Below are 14,942 nucleotides of genomic sequence, written 5' to 3'. Positions count from 1 at the left end.
AAATCTTCAAGAAGATCCAACATAGTTATGGATATATTTCTGAATATAATTAGAAAAAAAGAGAAAAACATTGTAAAATTATTTTTTTATGAAACTGTTTCATTTGACTGATGTTTTATTATCAACAAAACTGAATGCACTGTGATACTATTTTAACTTTAAAAAGTATTAAGTGTGCATATGGAAGTTTGAAAATCATTTATTATGGAAAAGTTAAAGCCGCGTGACTGGAAGAAAATCAAAACTAGAAATATCTAATATTATGTGGAAGAAAGTCCATTTAAATGATGATATGTGTAATTAATATAACTTGTCGACATGCCTATACCTGAGATCTGTAATACTTCTTCTCCTGTAAGCATCAACAGTGGCTCCATATAGTTCTCCACCCAACAATTGCAGAGCTTCTCTTGTTACGTCTACAAGATCGTACCTGAAGAAGAGGAAAACACTCATGGGAACCTGTAGCCCACATGTACTCCACCCTAAAACGTGTTTCACAATGAGCTCGTTTTTATAACTGGCAAAGGAAAGGGTGTGTGTTATGGCTGTCACATGAGGATTAGTTTACGATGCTCACCATTGCACTAGCTTCTGAACAGATTTCAAAATAATGACGTCACATATAACTCGCCAAACACTAGAAAAAGATAATTTTTAACACAAATTTAGAAATAACTTCAACATTTAAAGATTGTTCCCATAGCTACTGCTACATCATTCACACCGTTATTTCCAAATTAAATCTACAACTTACATTACAGTAAGATCTCTTTCTGAAACAAATCTAAATCTCATGCAACATCTACCTTATCTTTTTTTTTGAAGCAAAGGAAAAGCTGCTGTAATGGTGATAAGATCAATTCTGAAAGAAAACGATCTGTGCTGTGCTACACTTATATCAAAGTTCACCTCAAAATGTTGGATCTCAAGTTACATTTATCTCAGTTTTAGAGGAACTATATGCAACATATTTAGTTTGTGTTTGTCATTAAGCACAAAGTTACACAATGGACAATGTGTGATATGAAGTCACTAAGGAGGCAAAGTGTTTCACAGCAAAGTTACTATAGCTATCTGTAGCCATTCGTATTTTTGAATTACTGACTAGAGGAAAGGTATCCAGTCAGCAGCGGCCTGTTTAAGGGATTGACTTTCACTTTTAAAACAAACCCACAACTACAAGTGCTGGGAATATTTAGTGGAATTGCACAAGTTCAAAATCATATTGCTGGCTCCAGAGCTCTACTAAGTAAAGGTCCACCCACACCATTAATTCAAGTATTTACTCATATTTGTATTTAACAGGCATTCAGAAATTAAAGTTGACTTTTTTGTTTTGGAATCTTCATATCACATATTGTACAGCCAAACAATCGTACAGTGGAAGAAACAAAGTATGTCAGTTTATGTTTATTTTTCAACTCTTGCATATTTAACAAGCATGGGCTGAAACTGAAATTCGTCTCCTGACTGAAGTTATCTTTTTAACCCTATACACACCGCCGAGTCAAAATGCACGTCATAACCTATTACAGTGTTATATTAAAAATCTAATTAAACAACTTTGTTATCAACTAGCCGGAGTCTACCCGTGCCCTGGTTGGAAGTTATGTAAATTACTGATTAACAAAAGGTTATCTTAGGACATGAAAAGTTTCTTCTCTTATACGTATTTTTAAAAAACAGCCATAAAAACTACAAAACACAAAATGTGAAACTGCAAGTTTGCATGTATCTCCCCGTGGACCCAATAAACCTCCATACCAAATTTGGTAAAGATCCATCTACAGGAGATGAGATAGTGGTAAAAAATGAAACAAAGTCCATAAAAAAATACAAAACTGAAAATTTGTATGTACCCCTGCATTGACATAATAAACCTCCATCCAATTTGGGTGAAGATCCATCCACGCCCTGTGAGGTAGTTACATGGACATACAACAGACAGTACTATTATATTTATATAGATGTATGTCAATATGTTTGACATCAAAATGTAGTTTATAATTCAACTTTTCACAGTATTTATGTTTCAATTTCTTAAATTTAAAAGAAAATATTTAAATTTTCAATCTTCATTTTCCTGTGTCACACAATGTGCTCTGAATTCTCCCTTATAGATTTTCTTCCCTAAGGTGTGGATTGAAGTGTTCAAACAATTAGAAACACAAACTATAGATAATGATGAGCCAGAATGTAAAATTTTAATCTCCCATCTTCTCGATTTGCTAAGATATCAATAAATGTGTCAAATTCACCAGTGAAGCCCCTCCCATGTTATCATAGCTTTCTAGGCAGTTATTTAAACCACGTGTCCTTATTTGATGAATATATTTATAACCAATAGAAGTAACCCTTTTTTTCCCTCTGCAATTACTTTATTACAGTTAGCTCTTTTTTGGCAGGCACATGTATACAGTTGGCTTCAGATTTGTCACCTATGATTGTTGTTATTCAGCTTCATGCAGATAATGGAAAATGTTTTTTAACCTATTTATAGCTTTGTTAGAAAACCAGTAAAATTATAGTACTTTGCATCATTATTCTTTAGTGGCTGATATATTTGTTATGTTCTAAAATGCATAATTCAAAGTTGCATTTTTATTTGAATAATTAACTTACTAAAAACAAGGGTGGCCTGTTATGCTTCCTAAATACAAATCACATACAGGACACACATACTTTGCTTGTGACAGTTGGCTAATTACCTACCACTGTGATTTAGTGCTTTTGGTGGTACAAAGTACGGGCAGTAAAAAAATTAACTCGTGCACCATGAGCTCATTTGATTCAACCAAGTTTAGGACCCCAGAGTAACCATCGGAGTTTTTGTACTATAAAGTTTAACATGTTTTGTTTATCTTCCTGAAATTTGGCAAGCTTTCAGTAAACATTACAAGTATTTTGTACACAAAAAATCAAATTTTGTAATTAAGTATTTTTTTTTATTAAAGATTTGTCCATGAATATATGGAGTCAGGGTGTTGACTGCTCGAGTTAAGATTAGAAATACTTTTATTTATTTGAAAATTGTGAAATTTCATTTGTATAATCTGTAGAACCTCCTAAATAAATAACAAACGTTTTATTTTTATTAAAACATTATATTTTATCTGTTATTTTCTGTACCCTAACTCTACCCATTTGGTCAGTTTGACTAATCTTGTTACCACCATAAATATAAAATAAATCTAAGTTATCTATTTTCTTTATAGAATGACTGCAAATTGTATTGAGAAACTACAGTTGTTTACCCTAAATAGCCTACACATTTACCTCTTCTCAATGATTACTGCCAAATCAAGAAAAGCTATTATGTAAGTGGAGGCAAGCTATTGTATCAGAATAAAGAAGTTCATTCAATGCTTCATTAACATAAACCAATTACATATCTCAATAGTTACACAAACTATTATCAAATTAAAAAAAAAGGCCATGTTTAACAAACAAACATAAGATGAAGGGAACCTAACCTTACATTACCATACCTCTAACAGATTATCAAATAGATATAACTTTAACATAACAAATAGATATAACTTTAACATAACAACTAGATATAACTTTAACATAACAAATAGATATAACTTTAACATAACAAATAGATATAACTTTAACATAACAAATAGATTAATTTTCACCCATGGAACAAAAATTAAACACATTAAGAATATGATATAATGAACCCAGCCTGCAAGGAAACACAAAATACAATGAAGATGAAACAGGACGGAATTTGAACACTAGGTTAAAAATACACGAAAATTTTTTTCCCATGTATGAACAAAAACAACCACAGTTTTTCTGGAACAGAATGTCATCATCCTAAAGCATGAATCTAACATTAACAGAAAACAACTCTGAGAAACCTTATTAATAAAATCAAACAATCCGACAAACACCTACGCATGACTCTTATATCTTCTGTATCGTTAAGTATCCTACACATTTCTCTTCTTACCCAAATTATTTACACATTTTTGACATACTTCAATCCATCTAAATTCATGCTTAAATTTCTTTTCATCTATAAATAAGTGAACTGTAAAGTCACATGTACTGATGTGCACATACATAAGTAACCATTATCAATTCTCTAATTTAAATTGTTGAATGTTGATATAAATACAAAAACCTTCTTTACTATTAAAACCTGTGTACTTGAGAATAATTGCAACAGATAGAAGTAAAAAATTCTTCCTTACTGTAAAAACTTCAACTTGATGGATTTTCAACCATTTAAGCTTAGTAGTAGTGGTATTATTAGTAATAATAACAACAGTAGAAATAACTATCATACAGAGAATTTTATCACTAGGCTTTTTAAGTGTATCGTAATGCAGCGGTATTTTAAAATTGTCATACAGGTTAAATGGAAGGGTTAACGGATAGCTATCCCTAGATTGTTGACTACAGAACAACTGGTGAGCAGAATCTACTGTGTACATGGCTACTGTTAATTAAGTAATGACACTGACTGGCATGATTAAAATGTTTCCATAGATGTATGTGCTAAGAGAGCTCAGCAGCATATTACGACTTAAGCTTTTGATCTTTCAATCTGTTGAGTGACATGCAAACCTCGAGGCTACACCCAGCCCTTGCAGTTAAGTGTCACATATTCACAACTCAAACGCTGAAGAAAACAAATGTAGTTTTATTTTCAAAAGTGGGGAAAAGTGTCATTCTTACCTGAAATTTTCCTGCTGTGACAAATATTTATTCTTGCTAGCCGAGACAAACAACTTCCAAGCAGTAAACACATCCTTAGGATTAAACCACATCTACATGTAAAGATAAGAAAAACATAAAACTTAATATTTTCTATACTTTACCATCACGAATATAATCCTGAAATTTTTTTAACAAATTAGAACTATCTTCTGCCTCGCTCAAGACACTGCCCAATAAGCTTTTTGTTTTCAATACCAGACATAATCTGCTGAGTAAGATGATGAGAGACAAGAGAGCCTATGAAATGCTATCTATATGTGCAATATAATATTTTAAAAATTATGAAAAAGTAAGTCGAAAGCCTTTTTAACCAAAAGTATATTATAAAATTAATAGGCATAATAACTGCTATAAAGACAAGTTAATTACAAATGTTTTTTCTTCACATTCCTTTTAACTTGTCCTCTAATTATGAGCCATATCGGGCAAATTAAGAGACATGTGAAAAAAAAACATCTGTAGTTAAATAGTTTTTATAAAAAACTTTAAGACTGTTGTTCTTTTTAAGTATTTCGGCAGACAAAAGGCTTTTTGTACTTAAACCATAACTTTTGCACAAAGGTTATTAATTCAAGATTTATAAATCATTTTAAAGTAAATGTTTACTTATATTATTCTAAAATAAAATTTATGCCAAAATCAGCCATATTTGAAACTTTAACACAAAATGCCAAGGACATAATAAAATCAAATAAAACTTTCAGCAGTGATTGTCAAACATACTTTTAGATGTTATAATACACAAAACCATATGTGTAATTATTAAAAAATAGAATTAATAACTCATGTATTTAAAATAAAGAATTGATTTACTTCATAACTAAATTATATTTCAGAAAATGAAACAGAATATTCAACTTACAAAAGGTTTATTATGAAGTGAAGGTCTTTGAACAATAATGTATCTTCCATGATCCTTCAATGACAACGTGCAGTTGAAGACACTACGCTGGAAGAAAAATACCACATGTAAACTTCTTTTTAACAAACAGGACAAAAGAAAAGAGCATTTTCTATTGCATTATATCACTTAGGTTTACGTACAGATCGATGTTATCTAATCTTAAATTATCTCCTTTTGGTTGATGGACTGACTGGCAAAGTATTCAAAGAACTGGAGAAAGTTCCAAATTACTGTAAATAAAATAAATAAGTTTACTATTTAATGAAATATTTACCAGCCCATAATTTTAATGTCGTTATATCAAGGAGGTCTAACCAAATGCCAAAACTGCCAATTAAGATCTAAAGTTAATAGTAAATTGAAAAACGACTTATTAACATAATGAAGTTATTTCATTTTGGTGGAACATACTGCATGGTTTGACAGAACAGTATGTTCCACCAAAAATAAACCAATTAATTATGGTTATAAATTGTTTGTCAAGTTACTATTGTATTAGCATAATGTGCTTCCATACACAAGTTTTAAAGTTCTACAAATTTTACGGCTACAACAAATCACTTTGGAATTACTCATAAACTCCGAAAGTTCACGGCTAAGGAGAATTATTTACAGTTATAATAGAGCATTAGGATTCCTCTCTTTTAATAGGAGAAAACTTTTATCTTTTTTTCCCACGACTTGTTTAACAAATGCATATCGCACCTCAACTAATAATTATAAAATGAAAATTAAATAGGACGAATGTTTGGCAATAATGGTGAATATTTGTTTTAGAAACAATTATTTGTTGCTTTGCTGAAGGTTAATCACCTTCCTGAACATTCATTAAGGTAATGTACGTACCCTTTTATCCTGACAATTAATTAAGGTAATGTACGTACCCTTTTATCCTGACAATTCATTAAGGTAATGCACGTACCCTTTCTCCTGCTACAATTTTTAATGTATTGTAAACCATCTTAATGTTCAAGATAAAAATCATGTTAACATAAATTTTTTGTCCCAAAAAAACTACTACCGTAGAGGCCTTTTGTTCAACTACCACAACTCTTCAAGATAGGCAGATCTTAAATGATATTTTTACACACCTCTAATTTAAAATCTGTAAAGAACAAATTAAGAGGAATCTGAAGAAAACTCTTATTGCCTAGTGTAATTTCATCACAATACTTCCTTACTTTTTATTAGTTGTAGTAAAACAAAGTATATATCCGTAACTGATGAAATAAAAAGGACAGAAACATTATACTGTATATACGAGTAAGCAAATAATCATCGTAAGTTATTGTTTCACAATATTGCATACACCTAATCAGACAGGTATATTAAATTGGCTACATTAATTACCATGTTAATTTTTAGTTCTGATGTAATTAATTGGTTGGCTATGGTCAGAAGTAACTGATATTATAGAAAGAGTTAAATGAAATATAATATATACTAAAAGGTCATGAAGTCATGAAACTATAATATTTACTTTAAGAATTTGCAACTGTTTGTTTGGAAATTAATGATGGTATTTTAAAAAAATACCGATTATTTTAACAACACAGGGTGGGTGTGGGGATCAAATATTAAATGATTCATATTACACACACAAAACATAGAACTGAGTATTTTCTTAATCAAAGTTTATATTTTCAAGAGTGATGCTAGTAATCGTTTCTGTCAATGAGTTATTAGTAATTGTCTCTGTCAAGCATGGACTTAGGTTGATTTTTTAAACTTTGTAATTTTTACAAAAAATCTTCTTTAGTTGCCATCTTTTCCTGGTTACGATTACCAATATATAATAAAAATTCTACAAAGAGACTGACCTGAGGCAGAATTGTTAAAATATCATTCTACCGAGAGACTGACCCTACCTTTAACAGCTTCCACGCTTTGGACACTTGCATTGAAACCTGTCCGTATCTTCTGTAGGAATACATCGACACCCTGATAGACAGACTTACAATAAATGATGGCCACATATATGTCTACCAAAAAACAAACATTACAGATACTTCACAAATACACAGGACATTGTTATCATTTTGGATCAAGAAAAGGTAGCAACTGCTTAAAGTATCTCAGATTCTCAGAGGTAGATCACAGCAAAACTAAAAATCAGCTTGGCAATCTGTATAGCCAAGTTAAATGTACATTTCTACTTATACATATTAGAATTTATTGTTTAATCAATTAAGTACTTTCATTGTTAAAGATATTTTTGGCTGTAATCCCAGGAATATCTCATGATGTTTGGACAGTTTACAAGATTTAAGTTAGTCCTAAATACGTATATTAAGCTAACATAAACCTTCAAATTTAAGATATGAAACAGATGTATATGGTCACGATGGGATCTATACATTACCATTTCCTTCCTATTAATTATGCAACCTTTCTATGTATCGCCTGAAGGAAGATTGAGAACCGCTGATTTAGAGCACAAATAATACAACTTTTACTGTTTCATAATGTATTTACTTATCTACTATCTTTCAAACAAACTTACCAAAACAAACTCATTATGATTTTCAAATAAAACTACATTTAAATATTTAAAATTTTTTATAATACACACTTGTACTGTTTATTGTTTGCTTATAATTTAAAAGATGGGGCGTTTCTAGTTATTCTTCCTATGAATTTATTAGAATGGCAAATTAATTTAAATAGGTGAATTTTAATCATGTTAATAAGAATCCTCATATCTAAATCGTAGAGTATAAAATTTGTTTAACCAAAGTCTGGCATAATATCTATCATGTTCAGTCCAGAAAATATCTTAAATGACACGTACAATAACATGATTTTTACCATTTTTTCAAATTCACCGGTTTTTTTCTCCAGGACGCTTCATTCATCAGTTCGTACATCACTTCATTTTGTTCTATTCCCTCTGGTGTGAGACCAGTTCCTATCATTGTACTGTTTGGAAATGATCGTCCAGTGAACGGTCCCTGAAAGAATATCATAGTTTTAATTGATTTAAGGTTATGTGGGTTATGTCAAAGTAAAGAAAGAGGCAGTATTTTAAAGAAAAAAAAGCATAAATTTAACCTTTCCCTTATCTTTAGTAACTGATCAATTTTATTTCAGTAAGTTAGAATATCATAATTTGAACATTGAAGTCTCTACACACTTACCCTATTGGAAAGAAAGTAAACTAAACAATTTTTGGGTTTGAAATAATTTACACAGACGTGACATAAAAAAAAAGGAATCAAACTTAGAACTGTAAAAATGAGATTCAAATACAGTTCAACAGTGCAGGAAGAGCAGATAAAAACCCTCAGAAACACCAAATGTGAGGGGCAATAACTCCCCCCCCCCCCCTAAAGAAGATTTCATGAATCAGGCAGTGAAGTAGTGAAGCATCAGTCTTCCATGGGCCTAAGCAACTCCTACACCTTCATAACCTACAAGAATGAGGCACAACATTAACAAGTACAGAATGTGGTAGAACATAAGTTATAGTCTACTTTGAATTTATTAGTGATGTGATTTTTGCATGGGTAGGAGTCAAAGTGTATATGTCATGACTTTTTAGAGAGTGCTATTTAACTTGGTATTACATATTTGATGTCAGTTCACTCCATATTGCCAATTTGGCAAAGGTCCATGGTATAGGAGACTAACTACCAGATAGAGTGTACAGGGATACTGAATAAACTGTAGTTATGCATTTTGGAGGATCTACAGTTATGCAAAGGTAAAATTCAAACTTGACAATGGACATAAGAACATCACCTTGTACACTGACTTTTTAGAGTCTGTGTCAGTGGACATAAGACCATCATCTTGTACTCTGACTTGTTAGAGTCTGTGTCAGACTGATGTCATCAATTTCCATGTTTTGTAAGTAAAAATACTTTTGTACAACAATGATTTCTTGTGTACAACTGACATGTACATTTTACTAAAAGCTTACCACATTTCATGTAGATACAAGAAGTAAATTTGGAACTACAGTCAACATTCCTTCTCTCTGATAAGGGGTCGGTCCAATGAAAAAGGCTTGTACACATTTAGTTAAACATCTCATTTCTTTAAAAAAGTTTGTACAGTTGCATCATTAAATCACAATTTTCAAAAAAAAAAAAAAATGTTTAACCAAAAGACCGAAAGTTCAGATTTTAAAGAAATCTTCTGAATTCCTTCTGATGTATTTAAAGACTTCTGAACTACTGTAGCAGAAGGAAGACTTATTAACTTGTTTATAGATTAATTACATATTGCCATAAAACCACAATATCCCTCCAAAATTATGAAACATGCATCAGAAGCAAGACTTCACTTGTTTACAAATTCCATATGATCATACAGCCCCAAAACTCCTCCAAAATTGTGAAGCATGCATTAGAATTACCTTGTTTACTGATTCCTTGTCACCATGGAGACCCAAAACCCCTCCAAAATTGTGAAGCATGCATTAGAATTACCTTGTTTACTGATTCCATGTTACCATAGAGACCCAAAACCCCTCCAAAATTGTGAAGCATGCATTAGAATTACCTTGTTTACTGATTCCATGTCACCATAGAGACCCAAAACACCTCCAAAAGTGTGAAGCATGCATCAAAATTACCTTGTTTACTGATTCCATGTCACCATAGAGACCCCAAACCCCTCCAAAAGTGTGAAACATGCATTAGAATTACCTTGTTTACAGATTCCATGTCACCATAGAGACCCAAAACACCTCCAAAATTGTGAAGCATGCACCAGATGAATGGCTGTCCATAATATGATTCTAAACGTTGATACTGAGGAGCAAATTCAGACTGAAGATCAAGTACAATCATTCTACCCTGGAAAAAACAAGATTTTATTAACCCTTTACCTGTAACTATTTTATACATCTATCTTTACCATTGTTGATAGCATCAAAGTTCTAAGCAAAAATATTTTAGTTTCTCTTTAGAATTACAATTTACTTACATTTTGTAAAAGTTGTGTATCCAAATTGACCATATACATCTGTTTCATATCTTAAATTTGAAGGTTTATGTTAGCTTAATATACGTATTTAGGACTAACTTAAATCTCTTAAACTGTCCAAACATCATGAGATATTCCTGGGATTACAGCCAAAAATATCTTTAACAATGAAAGTACTTAACTGATTAAACAATAAATTCTAATATGTATAAGTAGAAATGTACATTTAACTTGGCTATACAGATTGCCAAGCTGATTTTTAGTTTTGCTGTAAGTACATAGCTTGTTCTGATCAAAAGTTAATATCATTTTACAGTTTTTTAACTGTGAAAGGAAAAACTGTTTGTCTATTAATGTTAGGGATCATTATCAACCTTGGAAACAAACAATAAAAGGTCTATAATAAAATCCCATACAAATGGTTCACAGGTGAAAGTGCAAAGGTAGATAAATAAACTGTTTACTTCAAGTATCATACAAAATGTCTTGATATAACCTCCCCCCGCCCTCCCTAGTGCTGGTGTCAAAGAATGGAGAACACTCCTTTCAATTAGTAACCGTTTTAGCATTTAAACCATGACTATGATATGACATGAATGCATAATAATTAGGCTAAAAAGTAGAAGTTATTAAATATATCCATCAATGTAATTTACCTGACAATGGAACTTTGTTTTGGTCACATTTAGTTTTTTTCTATTCAATCTATTTCATGCTTGTTTCTTTTAGAGCAAAGTCCGTAAACTTACTGCTGTCCCACCAGAGAATCTTTATTACACACAAAGGACATAGCATCTTTATGTGTGTGTAATTGATTAGTATAACAGATATTACAGGAAATAAATTAATTCTAATTTAATTATTATACCAATATTTACCAATGGAACTGATGTTAGAAGAGCTTTTGAACGATCTCTAGTCCAGAATTCTTGACTATGAGTAAACATCCATCCTTGCATGACCCTATTAAATAAAAATAAAATACAACATTATAAATCTCATTTCTCTAAAAAATGTTTTGGTATGTTATTAATAACAGATTCAACAGATGCTGTAAATGATACTAAGGGATTGACTGGCACTGTAAAAATGCACCCATAAAGAAGATTTCATGGTATTTCCAGTTCTAAAATTCAGAGCTCTATATACCACAGGGCCAACCTGTATCCCATGATGTAAATAAAACACGAGTACTTTCACAACCTTTATTCTCCAAAGAAAAAAATCTGGATTTTAAATCTCAAACTGTTAGGCCTACATGATTATTACCAGTTCTTGATTATCAAACTCAAGAAGCTTCTGCTCAAACGTTTTTAAGGGGATTCTATAGAATTTTTTTATTATTTTCTGATATATATAGTTATTGATTCCCTATTGCAGCGGCACATTTAATCTATTACTTTTGAGTGATTAACAATATATTACTTCATCATTGAAAAAGTAATTTCAAATGTTAAAAAGGAGATTGAAAAACCCCTTTTTATTTTTGTACAGCTATAACACTGATATAATATATAAATGTTTATGTTTTATTAGATATCTGATAGATGCAACCACTTACACTAAAAATAATCCATATTCTAGCTCTGTTAGCAAAAGTAATATATATATATAAATTAATGAGAATATAAATAACTCTATTAAAATAACAATTAAGATGAGTACTTAGCAAGTTTTTTTTGGTTACTGAGAAATCTCAACAAGTAAGGCATTTATTGTAAGTCTGTAACCTTATCACTGGTCCACCAGGTGATCAAAGTAAGGTAAGAATATTTTAAGAAAAAAGAAAAATACTAAAACTACTGCTAAAAAAATAAAACTGAAACTGGCATTTACCATATGGCTTTTTGGTCGGCATCAAGCATTGATTGGAAAACTGCTCTTCCAGTGGCTTTGATATATTCCAGGTCACTACAAGTACAAGGTCTTTCGTTATATTTTTATGTCATGGATGAGGATCAGAAGAAGTTTTACCAAAGATGAATCAGGGTTTCAAAAAACTTAAAAAACATAAAGAACTCGTACAAGTCTTCAACAATATTCCATCAAATAAAAATTTTAACAGACACAGCAAAAAAAAAATGTGTAATTGTTACTCTGTCATTATGAAAAGTTTATGACATAAAGTATAATCAGTACTGGCATGCAGTTTAGATGTAATTATGTAATTGGTCCCCAACTGCTAGGCCTTATCAGGCCCACACACTCATTATTAAGTCAAAATTAAAGTTAAAATTTGTGTGTTAACTTTTTATTTTCCTCTCACAAATAAATTTAATAGTAAATCACTTATGTACAAAATTATGGCTCTCTAATCTTCTACACTCTGGCCCTCTATAGGTAAAAGGTTGAACTACCCTGATCCACAGAACAAACTAACAAATTCTGTGATGGTTCAAAGTCTTGTTAACAGGTCTGGAGTCAGCTGATTCTTCAAATCATTCAGTGGTACAAACAAAGACTCATTTTTATTTTTAATATTTATTAATTCATGGACTTGGTAAGTATAACAGATGCAAAGAAAGATTAAAACAGGTATTCTGGCTTTAATGGTTACCAATGAACTGTATAATCAATATAGTTTTGATGCTGTTTTTACAAATAGACAAAAAAAAACTTCAATAGTTATCTTTGAAATTTCAGTTTTGGTAATGTTTGTGAATTTTTAATTTCTGTAAATGTAAACTTAGAATTGGCAATATACTGTCATTAGGCTGGAAAAATTTAAAGCACAGTGGAGGATAAAACTGCAGTATAGAAATTACAATACAAAATAAAGTTGACTAGGCCCACCATTAATCAGTGTTTATAAAGTATCAAGTTATTTAATGAAGATGCCCCAGGCAGTACTTAAACTTAGTTTCAAGTTTAAATGCCTTTTTTTAGGGGTATAACTTGCAATAAGGCAATTACTTCAGGATAACAGTCTCAAAAACAAAAGGCATGCAAATATCGGAAAAACAAGCAGCTTTTTTGAAAACGGAAAACAATTTTTTAGGGGCTATTGACCCTACATCTTACTCAGTTGTTGCCTCAGATGGATTTTGTATTTCACACATTATTAATTTTATTATAGAAGTTTTAGTTTGTTTGAAATGAAGCACAAAGCTACACAAGGGGCTCTTCCCTCCAAGGGTATCAAAACCCGGTTCCCAATGTTGCCAATTTGTAGACATAAAGCTGTGCCACTGGAGGGGGGGGGGGCTTCTAACAACAACAACAACAAAATATATAATGAAAAGAAAGAAATTTTCAATACGAAAAAGTCCTATTAAAATCCAGCTCCTCACTCTTAGGGGAAGTGGAGATTTTATGGGGGGCACCGTACAGTGAATTGGTTTTACAGGAAACATAATGAAGCAAACATGTTTGTCCAAATTCACTCTTCTTAGTGAAATAAAAAAACAAACTTTTTTTTTAATTGTTAGGAAAAATGAACTTGAGTGGGCCAGAGTGAAATTTGGAGGGCATGGCCTGCCCCAGTAACCCCCTAGTGTCAGCCCTGTTCAAATCTGTCTTTAGGTAAAGGAATAGAATGAGGCATACTATACAAAAATCCTTTAATACTTACCCAGAAGGTGGTTTCATTTCATTAAAGAGGTCCGTGTTGTAAATGTGATCAGTGCCAAATTCTGCAATATACTGTAGAGAATATATTTCAGTTAGAATTTTACATGAAATTCTTTAATCAAATACAACTATATATTTAATTATGCCTCAGGCAAATAAACAAAAAATAAACTGTTACATATAATTTAATGACAAAAAAGGATAAGCAGGTCCATCTAGACCATTCCATCCTCCAAATTAAAGTTTAAAATAAAAATAAAAAACTCTTAGCATCCAAATACTTATCAAGCCTTTCTTTAAACATCCTTAAATTAACTGTGTCCACCACATCTGAAGGCAACTCATTCCAAACATTAGTAATGTATATAAAAAATAATAAACAATTCACAAGATAAATAAATATACATATATTAACAAAATGAAAGTTTTATTTCTTTTAACCAACACTTTTGAACAATCACTAACTTTCCAGATTCATCTTGGAGTCCTGGCAACTTAAGGTGTATTATGTACAAGAGAGTTCTATGATGCCAATATTTAGAAAGAAACACTATTAAAACAAATATCAATAGTTAACGGACTCTATATATCCAGGTTTGGACCTTGCAACAAATACCAATATTTAACTGACTCTATATATACAGGCTTGGACCTTGCAACAAATATCAATAGTTAACTGACTCTATATACACAGGCTTGGACCTTGAGACAAATATCAATGTTAACTGACTCTATATATATATATATATATATATATATTCTTCTCAAGAAGTCGATAAGCCGTCTTAACGTTGTTAGA

General features: G+C 31.2%; 1 protein-coding gene across 1 annotated transcript in view; it reads right to left on the bottom strand.

Annotated features, from left to right (window-relative positions):
• The window catches only part of LOC106464652 (alpha-N-acetylglucosaminidase-like), a gene marked incomplete at its 3' end in the record, with an annotated part of 17,775 nt that extends 3,511 nt beyond the window's left edge, over window positions 1-14,264 (bottom strand). The window contains exons 1-10 of the mRNA XM_022392396.1: window positions 14,145-14,264; window positions 12,410-12,484; window positions 11,452-11,536; window positions 10,335-10,443; window positions 10,148-10,188; window positions 8,450-8,592; window positions 7,510-7,582; window positions 5,600-5,686; window positions 4,696-4,787; window positions 329-433 (exon numbers count right to left, since the gene is read on the bottom strand). Of these exons, the coding sequence (XP_022248104.1) occupies window positions 329-433; window positions 4,696-4,787; window positions 5,600-5,686; window positions 7,510-7,582; window positions 8,450-8,592; window positions 10,148-10,188; window positions 10,335-10,443; window positions 11,452-11,536; window positions 12,410-12,484; window positions 14,145-14,161 (827 nt within the window). The remainder of the gene's footprint in view (window positions 1-328; window positions 434-4,695; window positions 4,788-5,599; window positions 5,687-7,509; window positions 7,583-8,449; window positions 8,593-10,147; window positions 10,189-10,334; window positions 10,444-11,451; window positions 11,537-12,409; window positions 12,485-14,144) is intronic.
• Window positions 14,265-14,942: the final 678 nt, after the last annotated feature.

This window comes from Limulus polyphemus, unplaced genomic scaffold (genome assembly GCF_000517525.1).
Source record: "Limulus polyphemus unplaced genomic scaffold, Limulus_polyphemus-2.1.2 Scaffold1710, whole genome shotgun sequence".
Classification (NCBI taxonomy): domain Eukaryota; kingdom Metazoa; phylum Arthropoda; class Merostomata; order Xiphosura; family Limulidae; genus Limulus; species Limulus polyphemus.
Note: the sequence above shows the minus strand (reverse complement) of the source record. Positions and strands in the feature narration are given on the sequence as shown.